This window comes from Salvelinus namaycush, chromosome 30 (assembly GCF_016432855.1).
Source record: "Salvelinus namaycush isolate Seneca chromosome 30, SaNama_1.0, whole genome shotgun sequence".
NCBI classification, from domain to species: Eukaryota; Metazoa; Chordata; class Actinopteri; order Salmoniformes; family Salmonidae; genus Salvelinus; species Salvelinus namaycush.
This window is the reverse complement of record NC_052336.1, coordinates 95,045-116,124: the sequence shown is the minus strand read 5'-3', so window position 1 is coordinate 116,124 and position 21,080 is coordinate 95,045. Positions and strand designations below refer to the sequence as shown.

At 43.5% G+C, this 21,080-nt stretch overlaps 1 protein-coding gene across 1 annotated transcript in view; it reads left to right on the top strand.

Annotated features, from left to right (window-relative positions):
• The window catches only part of LOC120024738 (dual specificity mitogen-activated protein kinase kinase 5-like), a gene marked incomplete at its 3' end in the record, with an annotated part of 128,529 nt that overhangs the window by 14,103 nt on the left and 93,346 nt on the right, over positions 1 to 21,080 (top strand). The window contains exons 8-12 of the mRNA XM_038969017.1: positions 122 to 172; positions 426 to 497; positions 3,068 to 3,097; positions 10,584 to 10,610; positions 10,948 to 10,980. Coding sequence (XP_038824945.1) covers positions 122 to 172; positions 426 to 497; positions 3,068 to 3,097; positions 10,584 to 10,610; positions 10,948 to 10,980 — 213 coding nt within the window. The remainder of the gene's footprint in view (positions 1 to 121; positions 173 to 425; positions 498 to 3,067; positions 3,098 to 10,583; positions 10,611 to 10,947; positions 10,981 to 21,080) is intronic.

Here is a 21,080-nt window from a genome sequence, read left to right as displayed (position 1 = left end):
CAAATCGACTGGAAGACAAAAGTAATGCACAAGTATTTTGCTCAGTCAATTGTTACTGAGGGAAAGAGAGAAACCTATTCACCCATCTACAGTTTATCAATCTAACCTCTTTTGTTTGCAGTTGGTGAATTCCATCGCCAAGACGTATGTGGGAACTAACGCCTACATGGCAGTAAGTAGACCTAATATGAATTAATTTGGGTGGTAATTGGACGTCTTGGTGAAAGAGGCTCTGGATGTTGTGTTTGGGGGCCTTTGTGCCAGCCTTGAAAATGTTCTAGGAGAAACATTGACAGGACACATCTGATCATGCAGTAACCACAAATGGCTCAGTTGAACACAGTATAGCATAGCACAATAAAGTTTCCTACATCTCAAGTCAACCACAGCATACCTCATCTGACCCCCTTGTTTGTACCCCGCAGCCAGAGAGGATATCTGGGGAGCAGTATGGCATCCATTCAGACGTCTGGAGCGTGGGCATCTCCTTCATGGAGGTGATTGCAGAGTGCAGGCGTTTGTGTGTTTCTCTCTGTGTCTGTGATTGCAGAGTGCAGGTGTTTGTGTGTTTCTCTCTGTGTCTGTGATTGCAGAGTGCAGGTGTTTGTGTGTTTCTCTCTGTGTCTGTGATTGCAGAGTGCAGGCGTTTGTGTGTGTCTGTGTGTCTGTGATTGCAGAGTGCAGGCGTTTGTGTGTTTCTCTCTGTGTCTGTGATTGCAGAGTGCAGGCGTTTGTGTGTGTGTCTGTGTGTCTGTGATTGCAGAGTGCAGGTGTTTGTGTGTGTCTGTGATTGCAGAGTGCAGGTGTTTGTGTGTTTCTCTCTGTGTCTGTGATTGCAGAGTGCAGGCGTTTGTGTGTTTCTCTCTGTGTCTGTGATTGCAGAGTGCAGGCGTTTGTGTGTTTCTCTCTGTGTCTGTGATTGCAGAGTGCAGGCGTTTGTGTGTTTCTCTCTGTGTCTGTGATTGCAGAGTGCAGGCGTTTGTGTGTTTCTCTCTGTGTCTGTGATTGCAGAGTGCAGGCGTTTGTGTGTTTCTCTCTGTGTCTGTGATTGCAGAGTGCAGGCGTTTGTGTGTTTCTCTCTGTGTCTGTGATTGCAGAGTGCAGGCGTTTGTGTGTTTCTCTCTGTGTCTGTGATTGCAGAGTGCAGGCGTTTGTGTGTGTCTCTGTGTCTGTGATTGCAGAGTGCAGGTGTTTGTGTGTGTCTGTGTGTCTGTGATTGCAGAGTGCAGGTGTTTGTGTGTGTCTGTGTGTCTGTGATTGCAGAGTGCAGGTGTTTGTGTGTGTCTGTGATTGCAGAGTGCAGGCGTTTGTGTGTGTCTCTGTGTCTGTGATTGCAGAGTGCAGGTGTTTGTGTGTGTCTGTGTGTCTGTGATTGCAGAGTGCAGGTGTTTGTGTGTGTCTGTGTGTCTGTGATTGCAGAGTGCAGGTGTTTGTGTGTGTCTGTGATTGCAGAGTGCAGGTGTCTGTGTCTCAAGGGGCTCCATTTTAGAATAAGGTTTTTATTTCAATACTACATTTGGCCAGGCCCTGTCGTCCCCATTGACACCTATTGATTCTCAATCTATTCCTGTCAAGGACTCCTATTTCCACAAGTCTGACAAACGCTTTACCCTCTCTGGCCTCTACACTGTTTGTCAATACCGTTGAATATTATCACCGTTGTAACCGTAACGGATGGGGCTGCGGAAAATAAAAGTCTGTCTGAATTATCGACACAATCTCAGTTTGATCAAGATAGAGTTTTCTGGCCACAGGATCAAAGCCCTTTCCTCTTTGTGAATCGTTAGCGCGAGAGAGAGAACCATACAGGTAAGTGTGCATTAGTCTAAATGAAACGGCTTTTAAACTCTCCTCTTAATTTGGATTAATCTGCCGTCGCTAGCAGTCGGTCCACGTTCAAGGCCAGCGTGGGTTTTCCCGTGTATTGACGTTGTCGTAATAACATGATGGCGCCAACATCATCAGAGATAAAACCAAGATTAAAGACGCCAGGCGCAACGCAAAGTGAATTGCCAAATGTCACGAGCGGGTTGGATATTTTCCGGTGTAGTCATACATCACATGAATCCATCGTTCCAATCTCTCTGCTTATCCCTCTGTTCTCGGTAGGGGGGTGGTTGTGGTTGCAGGGGGTGTTATTAACTAATAGCAGAGGTTCTTTGAGGAAGGGGGTTATTCGACGGGGGCGCATTGAGCCCCTCTCAAAGACTGGCCTCTCTAATCTGGAACACGCTAGTCTCCCTCCATGAGGAGATTAGACCACCTGTGACCTCCTATTAACAGGCATTTCCACCACAGTCCTAAAACAAGTCCAGTCAACCCTGATCTTGTGGTTCAACCACATTTAAACTGACACTTCATATTCCTGATGCTCCCTGTACACCTGTTTACTAAACTTCCTCCCCTTTCTAATACTCTTCCAATAGTCACTTAAGTCTTTTTTTATATATATATATTTCATTTTTATTTCTTTTTTGCATTTTTGTTTATATATGTATGTATTTGTATTTTTACCCCTTTTTCTCCCCAATTTCGTGGTATCCAGTTGATAGTTACAGTCTTGTCTCATCGCTGCAACTCCCCTATGGACTCTGGAGAGGCGAAGGTCGAGAGCCGTGTGTCCTCCGAAACACGACCCAACCAAGCCGCACTGCTTCTTGACACAATGCCCACTTAACCCGGAAGCCAGCCACACCAATGTGTCGGAGGAAACACCGTACACCTGGTGACCCTGTTAGCGTGCAATGCGCCCGGCCCGCCACAGGAGTCGCTAGTGCGCGATGGGACAAGGACATCCCTGCCGGCCAAACCCTCCCCTAACCCGCACGACGCTGGGCCAATTGTGCGCCGCCCCATGGGTCTCCCGGTCACGGCCGGTAGCGACAGAGCCTGGACTCAAACCCAGAGTCTAGTGGCACAGCTAGCACTGTGATGCAGAGCCTTAGACCACTGCACCAGTCAGGAGGCCCCTGTAACTGAACTGTTGATAGTCCCGGTTGGCCTGTTTATTATTTTCGCAGGATGCCTTTGTCGTCACCCTTATTGTCGTGTTTTTCTCTTTCTACAGTTGGCACTGGGCGCTTTTCCCTATCCACAGGTGAGTCCCTTCCTCACTACATTCCATGCACATGGCATCATGTTTAGCTATGTAGAAGCCACACAGTAAGGTGTCATGACAACATATGGTCATAGGGTCTTTCTCACTCCCTTAATTCTGTTTGTGATGTCACTGGTGGTCCGGTAGTGACTCTCTTATCCATTCTCCATGTTGATCCTACTCCTACAATCCTGCTCATCTTCAAATGTAATTGCTGAGCCACAGAAGAGGTCTGCTGAATCCCATCAGCTCTTTAATTAGGCCCTAATGAGGGCTTAGTACCATAATCCTCCTCTGAGCATGCTGAACTTGGTTACCTCCCGTGACTGGCTGCACGGCGGACATCTTGGAAAGCCATGTGGATGGTGGCTGTAATGGTGGTTAATGAGTCGATTCTTTCAGTGTTGTTTATGATGTGTCACTGGACAAAAAGGTCTTCTCACTTGATCAAGAGTGACCTTTCTGAAAGGTCAGCTGGCTTTGTGACATCTACTTCATCCATTGTGTGCTTCAATTACTCCGACTTACTTTCCAGTATTCATTCTTCTGAGAGGAAAATGGAATGACGAGACAAAATGGCTACTGAGTATGTAGAACTTTCTATAAACCTCCAAACAACCCTAAAACAATGAAATGTAGGTCTTAAAGAACATTGTTTTGTGAAAGAAATGGGCTGGAGTCAGGTACCTCAATTATTGTCCCAAATACCTCAAAATAATACACGTGTGTCCTTTCTACATAAAGGGTCCCGTGTTTCTCAGTTGGCAGAGCATGGCGCTTATAACTCCAGGGTTGTGGGTTCGATTCCCACGGGGGACCAGTACAACAACAAAAGTATGAAAATATCTGCACTCACTAATGTAAGTTGCTCTGGATAAGAGTGTCTGCTAAATGACTAACATGTACGTCTCTCTGGATAAGAGCATCTGCTAAATGACTAACATGTAAGTCTCTCTGGATAAGAGTGTCTGCTAAATGACTAACATGTAAGTCTCTCTGGATAAGAGTGTCTGCTAAATGACTAACACGTAAGTCTCTCTGGATAAGAGTGTCTGCTAAATGACTAACATGTAAGTCTCTCTGGATAAGAGTGTCTGCTAAATGACTAACATGTAAGTCTCTCTGGATAAGAGCGTCTGCTAAATGACTAACATGTAAGTCTCTCTGGATAAGAGTGTCTGCTAAATGACTAACATGTAAGTCTCTCTGGATAAGAGCGTCTGCTAAATGACTAACATGTAAGTCTCTCTGGATAAGAGTGTCTGCTAAATGACTAACATGTAAGTCTCTCTGGATAAGAGCGTCTGCTAAATGACTAACATGTAAGTCTCTCTGGATAAGAGCGTCTGCTAAATGACTAACATGTAAGTCTCTCTGGATAAGAGCGTCTGCTAAATGACTAACATGTAAGTCTCTCTGGATAAGAGCGTCTGCTAAATGACTAACATGTAAGTCTCTCTGGATAAGAGCGTCTGCTAAATGACTAACATGTAAGTCTCTCTGGATTAGAGCGTCTGCTAAATGACTAACATGTAAGTCTCTCTGGATAAGAGCGTCTGCTACATGACTAACATGTAAGTCTCTCTGGATTAGAGCGTCTGCTAAATGACTAACATGTAAGTCTCTCTGGATAAGAGCGTCTGCTAAATGACTAACATGTAAGTCTCTCTGGATAAGAGCGTCTGCTAAATGACTAACATGTAAGTCTCTCTGGATAAGAGCGTCTGCTAAATGACTAACATGTAAGTCTCTCTGGATAAGAGCGTCTGCTAAATGACTAACATGTAAGTCTCTCTGGATAAGAGTGTCTGCTAAATGACTAACATGTAAGTCTCTCTGGATAAGAGCGTCTGCTAAATGACTAACATGTAAGTCTCTCTGGATAAGAGCGTCTGCTAAATGACTAACATGTAAGTCTCTCTGGATAAGAGCGTCTGCTAAATGACTAACATGTAAGTCTCTCTGGATTAGAGCGTCTGCTAAATGACTAACATGTAAGTCTCTCTGGATAAGAGCGTCTGCTACATGACTAACATGTAAGTCTCTCTGGATTAGAGCGTCTGCTAAATGACTAACATGTAAGTCTCTCTGGATAAGAGCGTCTGCTAAATGACTAACATGTAAGTCTCTCTGGATAAGAGCGTCTGCTAAATGACTAACATGTAAGTCTCTCTGGATAAGAGTGTCTGCTAAATGACTAACATGTAAGTCTCTCTGGATAAGAGTGTCTGCTAAATGACTAACATGTAAGTCTCTCTGGATAAGAGTGTCTGCTAAATGACTAACATGTAAGTCTCTCTGGATAAGAGTGTCTGCTAAATGACTAACATGTAAGTCTCTGGATAAGAGCGTCTGCTAAATGACTAACATGTAAGTCTCTCTGGATAAGAGCGTCTGCTAAATGACTAACATGTAAGTCTCTCTGGATAAGAGCGTCTGCTAAATGACTAACATGTAAGTCTCTGGATAAGAGCGTCTGCTAAATGACTAACATGTAAGTCTCTCTGGATAAGAGCGTCTGCTAAATGACTAACATGTAAGTCTCTCTGGATAAGAGCGTCTGCTAAATGACTAACATGTAAATGTAAAGAAAGCAGCAATCAGCAGGTGAAACAATAACAAAGTGTCCTCCCCGCCCCTGTTTCTGTAAATAGCTGAGGAATTGGGGCTAGATAAATCTAACCACTGTTACATCCATAACTCTGTCTATGAATTTAAGGACTGACCTATCAAAATGATAGTTTTAACGATGTTGTGAGGTTTTATAGTGTTTATTTACAAACATTGGAGCAAAACAAGCTTATGTTGGGTTCAGATGGGGAACAACAGTTGAACTAAGTTCATGAGACATTTATAAGTTATATTCTCCAACAATCAATCAGTACATATTATTCATTTAGAAGTCCAAAAATGGATGAAGCAACTGCATATTGGCATTTTTTTTAAAGGGACATTAAGTTCTACAATGCACTTTTCAGGTCCGTGTCTCGATGTCCCAATCCATCAACCGTTGCTAAGGCAATACGTTGTGCCTTTTTAATCGTCAACACAACTTCCTCTTACATTTCTCATGCTCAAGAACAAGGTATTATTATTTAAAGTCAAATGTCGATGGACTGCCCCTTTAATAATGTGACTCATAAGGTACACAGTTTCCAAGCTGTGAAATGTAAACTCCATGGAGGCTGATTTTAAAGGAGCCCAGTGGGCTAGAGCAGAGCGCTGGTACCATTAGTCCAAGCTCTGCGCTGGTGACCGCTTTGTTTCCCAACGCTAATTAACCCAACAGGCACGCTGCGAACCAATCTAATGAACATTACTCTCGGCTACCATGACCGTCGGCCTGTGGATGGCCTGGAACACCCAAATAAGACTGGAGGGAGACCATAGCACTGACTGACTGAAACTGGGATATGATGCCAAGTCTATCATGGTTGTGAATCTATTCAGTAGCTATAAGAGACCGTAGCTGCATGTCCAGAAGAGGAATTGTCGAGGGTCTGTGGCATTGTTTATGATGTTTAGTGCACAGAGTAAGACCTGTGAATTAGTGTAGTTGTGATAGTTATCCCTAGATGTGTTTCTGTAGGGGCTTTGCAATAAATGGATGTCTTCGAGAGAATAATTAAGAGGATATAAGCCCTCTACACAGTGATTAAGCTGCATAGTGAATCAGTTTTGTTAATACTAGTCCTGGAGACATGGGAAATACTAAACTTGTTTTGAGGCGACCAGTCAAACGTGTGTTTGTGCCCCCTGTGTTCATCCTGCTGTGATGACGTACATGAGGTCTCCATGGTTATTGTGTGTGTGGCCTCGGGCATGTCTCATTTCGGAGTGCTGCCACTCTTATCTTCAGCAGTGTCTATTAACATGGCCATTATCATGTTAATAGACACTGTATGATTACATACAATAATGAATGCCTCACAGTCACACACACACACACACACACACACACACGCGGTTTTTGAATAAGAAGCGGAGAGATGTGGGCTTGTCTGTTCTTCTCTGGTATTTACATATCCACCATTTTGTGTGGAAGGGAGCGTCATTCTCAGCATCTTCATGTCTCTTTTTAATAGGCATGAGACCTCTGGTAACACTTTAATATCTCCAATATATTGAATCCAATCTATAGCAGTCTGTCTGCCAGTTAACTTCCACCAGAATCTGATTCATAAATTAGCCTAAATAACCAGAGGAAGAAAAAAGACAAACTTATTTCTTGTTCTTTACAAATGGAGCCATAGGCGTGGTGGTGGAGCGTTGAATGTTTTCACACCCCATTAATTTATTTCTTCTTCCTCTCTTTCCCCCTCTTTCACTGTTTCCCCTCTCTCTCTCCCTCTATCACTGTTTCCCCCTTTCTCCCCCCCTTTCACTGTTCCCCCCCCCCTCTCTCTCTCACCCTGTTTCCCCCGCTCTCTCTCTCTCTCCACTGCCCCCCCCCCTCTCTCTCTCTCTCTCACTGTGTCCCCCTCTCTCTCTCTCTCTCTCTCTCTCTCTCTCTCTCTCACACTGTTTCCCCGCTCTCTCTCTCTCACTCTCCCCCCTCCCTCCCTCTCTCACTCTCTCTCCACTGTTTCCCCCGCTCTCTCTCCTACTGTTTCCCCCGCTCTCGCTTTCCCATCCTCTCTCTCCCCTTCTATCTTCCCTACATATGGAATTTAAAGCTACACCGAGAGACAGTGTGTGCGCCAGGGAGATCTCCCGCTGCCAGTGTTCTCCTCATCTCTCTGTTCATTTCCCTGCTCCATATGGTGTTACAGACAGTTCACCTGCAGGCTGTAGCAGAGCCCTTGTAGAACGGGTAGAGTGGCGGCCGAGCACCGCTCGGCTTCATCTCGCCAGGCGCAGCCGGCGAACGTCCTCGGGCCCGGGCTGTCAGCTGTCTGCGCAGAAGCCCCCTGTGCCATCACCCTCCACGGTCCACCCGACTGGCAGCAACACAAATAGAGAGAATGGAATCAATTGTAAGCACCTGAGATTTGCTCAGGATAGGTGGTTTTGGGAGAATGGGGTCAGTGTTTTGGGTGGATTTGAAGGGCAGAGGGGTGCTTTTTGTTTTTGGAAAGAGCTGTTGTAACGCTGTAAGGGGGCCTCTGTACTCACCCTTTCCATTTTGAGTGTGTGTGTGTGTACTATATGTGTTGCCTGGAGTATGGGTTAACAGTAACAGTGGGGGCGGAGGTGGCGATAACACAACACACGCCATGGTGTTTTCATCCTGTGTTTGTCATTGATTAGAGACGGCCTCTTTAATTCCTCCTCACCCCATGTTGTGATCCATTTGCATTCGTTGTGAGGAGTTAATGGAGTTTTCTCACGACTCTGAAAGTCTTTGAAGACAGCAGACTGGATGTGATGTGTATACAGCCGCCGGGGCAGCGCCCCCCTGATTGATTTGGGCCCTTTTTTTGCTTTTCCTCATCTCCATTTGAAATTGTTCTGCAGAAGAAGAAGAACAGGAAGTAGTTCAAATATGTTTGATGGTGTTGTTATGAAGGGATCACATAAAAATGTCAAACCGACTGTAGAGGGATTTAACAGATCAGTGATTGCACTCCCAAGTATTGAGTAATGTAGACTCTTTTGACACGATCCCCATATTGCGTTGTGACACGGGGACTTTCATATGAGGAAGTATCACATTTTCCAAAAATGTCGACTGCTTTATGCAGAGGCCACATTCACCCCTGTCTGTGAACGTTTTGTACTTTTTGATGCTCTAGCTATTGCTCCCCTCAACCCTGGAACATCTGCCTTCAGATCAACACAGCTGTTAACATCTATAGAAATGGGAGACCGATGGAAGTATTGAGTGTTTCAATACAGTACTGTCTCCCTGTCTGTAGACTGTGCGGCAGCTCTGACTGTGAGAACAACTTCTACATGATGACTGAGTAGGAATACCATTGCTTCTAACCAAGTCTGTCTATTCTGTTGTGATTGATGACTGTGATGAAACGAGGGAGTTGCATTGGGTTGACCTCGAGTGTCCATCCATTGCCTCTGAAATGTTGTTCCCTCAGAAGTATTGGAGTCCATTTTGAAACCAAGACTTAAAAAATCCATATTTTTGCCTCTAATCTTATTTGGGGTGATTGTTCGTGATTAGAGTTGTTTTAACCTGAATGTGAAACACAGAACACTGTTGTTTTCCTCTGCAGGATTCAATCTTCTCCCGTTTGTTGTCCACAGTAGTCATTTTCAAACCAACTCTGTATCAGAAACAACAAGGGACTCATTGAAAGGTTAATGTATTGTTAGACCGTAATCATCATATGAAGCGCTGATTACCCCCAGGACAAATATATACTACGTTGTGATGTGTAAATTAGATCAGCAAGTTATATCGTTCAATGACTATGTTAAATGGAAAGATGGGACGGCATTGTTACGGCTCACTTTGTTGACGCCAGATCGAATTACCTTGTACGAAATAACAAACTCTTGACAAAATAGAACTCGAATAAGTTTGCCTTCCACAATCCAATTTCAACCCCTGAGCAGCTTGCAATTTTGTTTAGTAATTATTTCTGAATGAATTTGTTTTCTGTAGTCGCCCATAACGTGTCTGAATCAGGCAAAATAGGTGTAGAGGCCATGAAGGGGCCTCTTGATATTTACCACGAGTGCAAAGCTGTCATTTAATTGAGAGAATGAATCAATAAGAGTTTTAACGCATTTTGAAAAGAGCCTACGAAACACGCAAGTAATTGACTAAACATAATGGGCCATCTAGCTCAAAGCAGAAGACCTTGGGTCTCTTGTTATCTATGCATTAAAAACGTTCTCACTGTCTGACTACAACTCTGTTTCTTGTGTTGTGTGTTGAGCTTTTCTGTTCATGAAAGAAACTTCAAAGCCTGTTTTTTGTTTTTTATATATCTGAAGTAAAATAATTAAAACTGTTGATGAACAAAGCCGGGCATTTCAGGTCATTGGACTTTCACGTACGTTGTGTTGGAACCTGTTTGTTTTCTGTGGAGTGGTGATGGATGAAGGCAAAATAGTCTATACTGAGCTCTCTATACTTGTCACCAGAGATGACTGGTTAATTGTTGGTTTTAGCTAACATAGCCCCATGTTAGCCTCTACCCTTTTTATTTTATTTTTTAAGAACATTTAATTATTTTTCTCTGTTTGAGTGGAAATGTTTGCTCAGCCTGCAGAGTCCTGTTTGAAATATACATTATGCACAATTCATTCTACAAGCCTGCGTCTTTAGACAACCTGGAGGGGGTAGCAGGGAAGATGAAATTAACATTGCTGAATCTCTTCCACCTCCCCAAATGAGAGCAAGACTATTAACGTTTGGTTATTATTTATTTATTATGTAAATGGTGTTAACACATGCCCACCGGGGATGCCATCATATTCTCCCAGTGATCATAATGTGTCCAAGTGTGTGCTTTTGATTATGACATGCTAATTACATATTGCCTCTCTCTCTTCTTCTTGTCTTCGTCTGCCTTTACAGATTCAGAAAAACCAAGGATCTTTAATGGTGAGATTTGATGTATTTTTCGTGGGGGACGACAGTGTTTCACTCCCGGCAGCGTTTCACTCCCGAGTAGATCCCTCATTTGAGACGTCCCACAAATTTTTTTTGCAATGAAATGATACAGCCTTAACTGCCAGTATTAGATTAGATGCTATTATAGAATAATAGAAACATTCAGGAGGCGATGGCTGTGCCGGAGCCTGGTGCATTTGATTAATGTAAATACCTTTTTATTACATTAGTGATTTTCTCTGCCACCGTACTGTCGTAACGTCACATGTAGACTAATACTTATTTAGTTTTCTTCTTCTCTCCTCTCCTCTCCGTCTCCCCGTTCAAGCCTCTCCAGTTACTGCAATGCATCGTTGATGAGGTGAGTCGGCGTCTTATGTGCTTTCTCTCCTAAAGTCATTCCTAATGGTGTGGAAAGCTTATATTTTGTTTCCTAATGAAGCACAGTGCTCAGACGGCTTCGCTCGCGCTCGCTCACCCCCCTCCGCCCCGCACACACAACCGCCTTGGGCCATTCCACACACACACACACACACACACACACACACACACACACACACACACACACACACACACACACACACACACTCAGGCTGCACCCACCCTGAGCGGCTCTGTAGACACACACACACACACACACAGGCAGATCACAGATGCACGTATACACACACAGATAGACATACACGTACTACTGCCTTGAACCATTCTATACACACAAACACACATTGATAGACACACACACACACACACATTGATATACACACACATACACATTGATAGACACACACACACACACACACACACACACATTGATACACACACACACACACACACGTGCACACACATTGATAGACACACACACACACATACACACACACACATTGATAGACACACACACACACACACACATTGATAGACACACACACACACACACACACACACACACACACATTGATAGACACGCACACACACACACATTGATACACACACACACACGTGCACACACATTGATAGACACACACACACACACACACACACACACACACACACACATTGATAGACACACACACACACACACACACACACACACACACACACACACACACACACACACATAGACACACACACATAGACACACACACACACACACACATTGATAGACACACACACACAGACACACACACACACATAGACACACACACATTGATACACACACACACACATTGATATACACACACACACACACATTGATAGACATGCACGCACACACACACACACATTGATACACATACACACACACATGTGCACACACATTGATAGACACACACACACACACACACACACACACACACATTGATAGACACACACACACACACACACACACACACACTGATAGACACACACACACACACACACACACATTGATAGACACACACACACACATTGACAGACACACACACATTGATAGACAGACACACCCACATTGATAGATACACACACACACACACATTGATAGACACGCACACACACGTGCACACACATTGATACACACACACACACACACCACACACATTGATAGACACACACACACACACACACACACACACACACATTGATAGACACACACACACACACATTGATAGATACACACACACACACACACACATTGATAGACACGCACACACACGTGCACACACATTGATACACACACACACACACACACACACACATTGATAGACACACACACACACACACACACACACACACACACATTGATAGACACACACACACACATTGATAGACACACACACATAGACACACACACACACACACACACACATTGATACACACACACTGCTGCCTCAAGTTGTTCTCAAAGGTTATTATAGTTTTGTTTTTATTTCTATTCGTTTTCTGATTTATTTATTTGAAGTTCAGTTTCAGTTAGTTTTCAGACCTGAATTGATTGTTTTTTATTTAGTTTTAGTTGTTTTAAAATGATTTCTATTTATAGTTTCTCACTCACAGGCCAGGGATAGAAGATACTGGGAGGCAGCTTACTACATTGTATCAGCCCAAACAGCTGTTACTTCTTCAGCAAGATCTCTTTTACAAGCTTTTTGTTACCTTGTTTCAGATGGCGGTCTATTGTGCATTTTGTACTCTAAGGTAGCAGGTTTTGCAGAATATATTATTGACATTTGCAACGAGCATCCCAGCGGAGTGTTGACCCTCTTTTATTTCAGTCAATACTCTGATCTTGAATTCTCTGTTATTTTCTTTATACGTTCATGCTTGGTTTCATTTCCTGCCATTTTAACTGCCCCTAATTGACCCTTTGTACAACTTCCGATGACCCCGTTAGAGAACATCAGCATGAAGCAAAGAGCGCTGTTGAATCACGACCAATAGTATTCCCCAAAACACACGCGTGCCAAAACAGACATGATTGATTGGATTGGAGACATTGTGTCAATTACAGAACATTTCCTAGGATGTTCTACCTGCAGCAACACTAGTGGATAATGCAGGAAGTAGCCGTTAAAGGGCCTCCAGACCTGGACCAAAAGGCATGGCCTGCACATACCTAACTAGCTTAACCCACCATGTTAAGTCTATAGGAATGCTAACAGGCTAACTTTAGCTTCGTAGTGCTTATACTATGTGAAAACACAATATTTTTATTGAACCTTTATTCATACAGGGAATCCCATTTCAGCCGGGCGTCTTTTTCAATGGTGTCCTGTTGAATTGGTTTTTATATTTAATAGTTTGACAATTGTAATTCGTATTTAACCACATCTCCTCCCTGGGTTTGCTTGTGTGTCAATGTGCCGAATGTTGATCGCAACAAATATGGCCGCGCCCTTGTTGCTACATAAGGTGAATATAGAGACACACTCAGATGTTCTCACTCAAGTGCTTTAATACACACACACCGGGCAGGGGTAATGTAGCATGACCAGTCTACGGAGCACAGAGAGTGTCAGGCCATCCAATATGTAGCATTAACCTTGACCTCTGACTCTTAGCAACACATGTTCCCAGAACCTTGACACACTTCCCTGTCCTACACACACACACACACACACACCAGGGTCAAGGGCAGTGTACCCCTCAGTCTACATGTAGTGCTGTGTATCAATCCTTTCTAGAATTATATATTTCAACAGCGAGGATATTTTGTGAAATAGGTTACGACGTGGTACTGCAGTCAGGTTAAGACCCTGGTGAGGTCCACGAAGTACGCAGATGAGCTTCCCTGTTTCTGACAGTTTGGATGTGGAGGCCCTGGTTTGGCGTGGTTACACGTGTGTGTGTGTGTGAGGCCTGTTGGACGTACTGCCAAATGATCTAAAATGACGTTGAAGGCGGCTTATGGTAGAGAAATTAACATTAAATTCTATGACAACAGCTCTGGTGGACATTCCTGCAGTCAGCATGCCAATTACACACTCCCTCAATGCTTGGGACATATGTGGCATTGTGTTATGTGACAAAACTGCACATTATAGAGTGGTCTTTTATTGTCCCCAGCAGAAGGTGCACCTGTGTAATGATCATGCTTCTTGATAGGCCACACCTGTCAGGGGGGATGGATTATCTTGACAAAGGAAAAAATGCTCACTAACAGGGATATAAACACAATTGTGCTCAAAATGTAAGAGAAATAAGCTTCTTGTGCGTATGGAAAATGTCTATGATCTTTTATTTCAACTCGTGAAACATGGGACCAACACTTTACGTGTTGTACGTTCATATGTTTTGTTCAGTGTAGTTTTTCTTCAGTGTGTGTGCATGTGCACGCATCACTCCATTTCTCCCCCTAAAACAAGGGACCTTTCTCTGTCTCCAATCTCCTTTCCTCTTCGGCTCCTCACTGACACGCGCTAATAACACAATGCCAGGAGAGAGCCCAGCCCTACACACCCCAACCACACATTAAACATACCAAGCTTGTCCTTTACAGAGTATAGATTGGGTGTAATTAATAATTAAACGCTTGCAGTTGTAATGGGTTGACCCGGCTGAACTGTTCATTAGTCACCAAGGCGAAGGCATCACTCAAACTATTTTCTCCCTCGCCCTTCGCCGCTCTCCCCTGGCAACGAGAGAGGGGTAGCGGGAGCTCTCGGGCTAGAACCATCCTCCATTCTAGCAGACCAAGGACTTGGTGATGAGGGAAGAGGAGCGGAGAGGCCCGGCTGGGAATGGGAGCGGGTGGGACGGTTGGGGACCCATGTAGGAGGTAGTGGAGCCAGGAGTATTCAATTGCCACTGTCGCTCCTGCTGGGTTAAGATTGGTTAGAAATGGGATGGTATGGGCTGGGCCAGGCTGGGATGGGCTGGACTGGATCTATGTGACCTGGGCTCGACGGAGTCTTTGCCGTCCCTCATATGAAGAGCAAATGTGGTCCTGTAGAACTAGGGATGAGTAGGCATATGGAGGAAGTAAAGGATAATCTAGTGAATTTTGTCTGAGTGCCAACCAAATACTGTAGCTAGGCCTACAGTAGTAGTTATGACTAGCCAGGTCTACAGTAGTAGTTATGACTAGCCAGGCCTACAGTAGTAGTTATGACTAGCCAGGCCTACAGTAGTAGTTATGACTAGCCAGGCCTACAGTAGTAGTTATGACTAGCCAGGTCTACAGTAGTAGTTATGACTAGCCAGGTCTACAGTAGTAGTTATGACTAGCCAGGTCTACAGTAGTAGTTATGACTAGCCAGGTCTACAGTAGTAGTTATGACTAGCCAGGCCTACAGTAGTAGTTATGACTAGCCAGGCCTACAGTAGTAGTTATGACTAGCCAGGCCTACAGTAGTAGTTATGACTAGCCAGGCCTACAGTAGTAGTTATGACTAGCCAGGTCTACAGTAGTAGTTATGACTAGCCAGGTCTACAGTAGTAGTTATGACTAGCCAGGTCTACAGTAGTAGTTATGACTAGCCAGGTCTACAGTAGTAGTTATGACTAGCCATGCCTACAATAGTAGTTATGACTAGCCAGGTCTACAGTAGTAGTTATGACTAGCCAGGTCTACAGTAGTAGTTATGATTAGCCAGGCCTACAGTAGTAGTTATGACTAGCCAGGCCTACAGTAGTAGTTATGACTAGCCAGGCCTACAGTAGTAGTTATGACTAGCCAGGCCTACAGTAGTAGTTATGACTAGCCAGGCCTACAGTAGTAGTTATGACTAGCCAGGCCTACAGTAGTAGTTATGACTAGCCAGGCCTACAGTAGTAGTTATGACTAGCCAGGTCTACAGTAGTAGTTATGACTAGCCAGGTCTACAGTAGTAGTTATGACTAGCCAGGTCAGTACAGTAGTAGTTATGACTAGCCAGGTCAGTACAGTAGTAGTTATGACTAGCCAGGTCAGTACAGTAGTAGTTATGACTAGCCAGGTCAGTACAGTAGTAGTTATGACTAGCCAGGTCAGTACAGTAGTAGTTATGACTAGCCAGGTCAGTACAGTAGTAGTTATGACTAGCCAGGTCAGTACAGTAGTAGTTATGACTAGCCAGGTCAGTACAGTAGTAGTTATGACTAGCCAGGTCAGTACAGTAGTAGTTATGACTAGCCAGGTCAGTACAGTAGTAGTTATGACTAGCCAGGTCAGTACAGTAGTAGTTATGACTAGCCAGGTCAGTACAGTAGTAGTTATGACTAGCCAGGTCAGTACAGTAGTAGTTATGACTAGCCAGGTCAGTACAGTAGTAGTTATGACTAGCCAGGTCAGTACAGTAGTAGTTATGACTAGCCAGGTCAGTACAGTAGTAGTTATGACTAGCCAGGTCAGTACAGTAGTAGTTATGACTAGCCAGGTCAGTACAGTAGTAGTTATGACTAGCCAGGTCTACAGTAGTAGTTATGACTAGCCAGGTCTACAGCAGTAGTTATGACTAGCCAGGTCTACAGCAGTAGTTATGACTAGCCAGGCCTACAGTAGTAGTTATGACTAGCCAGGTCTACAGTAGTAGTTATGACTAGCCAGGTCTACAGTAGTAGTTATGACTAGCCAGGCCTACAGTAGTAGTTATGACTAGCCAGGTCTACAGTAGTAGTTATGACTAGCCAGGTCTACAGTAGTAGTTATGACTAGCCAGGTCTACAGTAGTAGTTATGACTAGCCAGGTCTACAGTAGAAGTTATAGTTTAAATTGTTTTGTATTAATTTGCATGAGATCAAAGGTCCCCGGTTATCATCATCTGTATCCCGCTTCATTTGAAAATGTCTCTGTATGATTTAGACACACACACACACACACACACACACACACACACACACACACACACACACACACACACACACACACACACACACACACACACACACAGAGACACACACACACACACAAACGGGGCTCTTTTAAGTGGATCATTGATATTGCTGTAGCTGGAGGTGTGTTCGGGGGAGAGCAGGAGTGCTGCAACTCACACACACCCGCGCCACGTTGCCATGGGACTGCTGGGAGTCTGGGGCTCAGGTGAGAGGGTGAAATTAGCTGGGAAATGATTGTGTGTTACTGAACCAGTTTACTGGACTACCTTTTGTTCATGTATCCCCTCCTCTCTGTCTCTCTCTTCAAACACACATAACTCACCTCTGTTTGGGAGGACAGACGAGGACATTTGGCCTCGATTCTCGAAAACCAAATCTAGAATGAGACAATCTCCCAGTTCCATGAATACACACATCGCTCCTGCTGTCCCTCTCTTTCATTAATCTCTTTGTCTCTTCTACTTGTTGAGCAGCAAAGCAAAGCGTTCCACTAACAAGAACTCTGCTTTAATTTCCCTAGCCCTGTAATTACGGATCTCATTTTGCCTGATAATTACGCTGGGCCAATGACATGTATATTTACTGCTCGGTGTGTGTGTGTGTGTTATAGGGGGTTGAGGTGTGTGTGTGTGTGTGTGGTGGGGGGGTGTAACGGCGGTCAGAGAGAAGACACACGGACCGTGGCTTTCATCATCATGCTCATCTCAGAACGCTATACATCAAAGTCTGCCGCTGTCGTCCTCAGCTGGGACCATGAATACATGCATGAGTGTGTGTGTGTTTGTGTATGTGTGTGTCTGCATTTTCAGGTGTGTGTGTGTGTGTGTACTGTACAACACATTCATGTTTGTTTCGTGCGTGTGTGTGTGTGTGTCAGCGTTTGCAACACAGCACAACTCTGCAGGGAAAATTGTTTGGTGCTCGCTCTCTCTCTAAACTGCGTGTCCACTGAAGCATTTGGCCTGTAGTGTGTGTATGAGAAAGATATTACTCATCCAAGCAGTAGCAGCACCAGGAAGTAGAGTGATATTAGAATAAGCCATTCCTTTGTTAGTTCAAATAGGTGCATGTATCATCATTTTCTGGGTTCTGTGATCCATATGTCAGGAATAGGGACAGCTGCCCAGAGGTATTTTAACAGCAAAGCAGCTATTTATTATGGATCCCCATTAGCAGCAGCAAAGGCAGCAGCTACTCTTCCCTTCATAATGTCATTAAGGCAGTTATACAATTTCAAAAACATTCAAATACATTTGTTACAGAATTCGCAACACACTAAGTGTGTGCCCTCAGGCCCATACTCCACTACCACATATCTACAACACTAAATCCATGTGTACGTGTGTGTATAGTGCGTATGTTATCATGTGTGCCTATGTTTGTTGCTTCACAGTCCCCGCTGTTACATCATGTGTATTTTTATCTGATTCTACTGCTTGTATCAGTTACCTGATGTGGAATAGAGTTCCATGTAGCTATGGCTCTATGTAGTACTGTGCGCCTCTCATAATCTGTTCTGGACTTGTGGATTGTGAAGAGACCTCTGGTGGCATATCTTGTGGGGTAGTCATGGGTGTCTAACCTGTGTGCCAGTAGTTTAGACAGACAGCTCGATGCTTTCAACATGTCAATACCTCTCACAAATATAAGTAGTGATGAAGTCAATCTCTTCTCCACTTGAGCCAGGAGAGATTGACATGCATATTGTTAATGTTAGCTCTCTGTGTACATCTAAAGGCCAGCCGTGCTGTTCTGTTCTGAGCCAATTGCAAGTCCCTCTTTGTGGCACCTGACCACACGACTGAACAGTAATCCAGGTGTGACAACTAGGGCCTGTAGGATCTGCCTTGTTGATAGTGTTGTTAAGAATGTAGAGTGGCGCTTTATTATGGACAGATTTCTCCCCATCTTAGCACCTGTTGTATCAATATGTTTTGACCATGACAGTTTACAATCCAGGGTAACTCCAAGCAGTTTAGTCACCTCAACTTGCTCAATTTCCACATTATTTATTACAAGATTTAGTTGAGGTTTAGGGTTTAGTGAATGATTTGTCCCAAATACAATGCTTTTGTTTTTGAGATATTTAGGACTAACTTATTCCTTGCCACCCATTCTAAAACTAACTGCAGCTCTTTGTTAAGTGTTGCAGTCATTTCAGTCGCTGTAGTAGCTGACGTGTATAGTGTTGAGTCAAACGCATACATAGACACACTGGCTTTACTCAAAGCCAGTGGCATGTTGTTAGTAAAGATTGAAAAAAGTAAGGGGCCTAGACAGCTGCCCTGGGGAATTCCTGATTCTACCTGGATTATGTTTGAGAGGCTTCCATTAAAGAACACCCTCTGTGTTCTGTTAGACAGGTAACTCTTTATCCACAATATAGCAGGGGGTGTAAAGCCATAACACATACGTTTCTCCAGCAGCAGACTATGATCGATAATGTCTAAAGCTGCACTGAAGTTTATCAAAACAGCCCCCACAATCTTTTTATCATCAATTTCTCTCAGCCAATCATCAGTTCTTTGTGCAAGTGCTGTGCTTGTTGAATAGCCTTCCCTATAAGCGTGCTGAAAGTCTGTTGTCAATTTGTTTACTGTAAAATAGCACTGTATCTGGTCAAACAGAATTTTTTCCAAAAGTTTACTAAGGGTTGGTCACGGGCTGATTGGTTGGCTCTTTGAGCCAGTAAAGGGGGCTTTACTATTCTTAGGTAGCGGAATAACTTTTGCTTCCCTCCAAGCCTGGGGGCACACACTTTCTAGTAGGCTTAAATTTAAGATGTGGCAAAATCGCCCACTATTATCCTCACTAATTTCCCATCTAAGTTGTGAGACCCCAGTGGCTTGTAATTGTTGATAGACAACAATAATTTTTTCACTTCTTCCACACGTGCTTTACGGAATAAAAAAATGCAATTATTGTCTTTCGTAATGTGGTCAGATATACTTGGATGTATAGTGCCAGCATTTGTTACTGGCATGTTATGCCTACGTTTGCTAATCTTGCCAATAAAAAAGTAGTTGGAAATATCTGTTGGTTTTGTGATGAATGAGCCATCTGATTCAATGAATGATGGAGTTGAGTTTGCTTTTCCCCAACATTTTATTGAAGGTGCTTCAAAGCTTTTTACTATCATTCTTTGTCATTTATCTTTGTTTCATAGTTTAGTTTCATGTTATTTTTATTCAGTTTAGTCACATGATTTCTTAATTTACAGTATGTTTGCCAATCGGTTGTGCAGCCAGACTTATTTGCCATTCCTTTTGCCTCATCCCTCTCAACCATACAATTTTTCAGTTCCTCATCAATCCACGGGGATTTAACAGTTTTTACAGTAATTTTCTTAATGGGTGCATGGTTATTAGTAACTGGGATAAGCAATTTCATAAATATGTCAAGTGCAACGTCTGTTTGCTCCTCATTACACACCATGGACCAACAGATATTCTTTACATCAACAACATAGGAATCACTACAAAACTTATTGTATGACCTCTTATACACTATATTAGGCCCAGCCTTTGGAAGTTTGGTTTTCCTAGATATGGCTACTATATTGATATCACTACATCCGATGGATCTGGATACTGCTTTCAAGCACATTTCTGCAGCATTAATAATACATGTTGATGATTTCATTCCTGTGCTGTTTGTAACTACCCTGGTAGGTTGACTGATAACCTGAACCAGGTTGCAGGCACTGGTTACAGTTTGAAGTGGGCAGCTTAATATAAATCACACTGAAAATATACCTCTCACATACATTATCTAGCATTTCACACATGTTATCCAGATACTGACTGTTAGCACTTGGTGGTCTATAGCAGCTTCCCACCAGAATGGGCTTTAGGTGAGGCAGATGAACCTGTAGCCATATTACTTCAACAGTATTTAACATGAGATCCTCTCTAATCTTTACAGGAATGTGGTACTGAATATTAACAGCAACACCTCCACCACTGGCATTTCTGTCTTTTCTGTACATGTTATAACCTTGTATTGCTACCACTGTATCATCAAATGTATTGTCTAAGTGAGTTTCAGAGATAGTCAGAATATGAATCATCTGTTAATAGCAAGTTATTAATTTCATTAACCTTATTTCTTAAGCTACATATGTTAACGTGGGTTATTTTGAGCACTTTTCTGGGATGCTTGCTTGTTTTCATTGC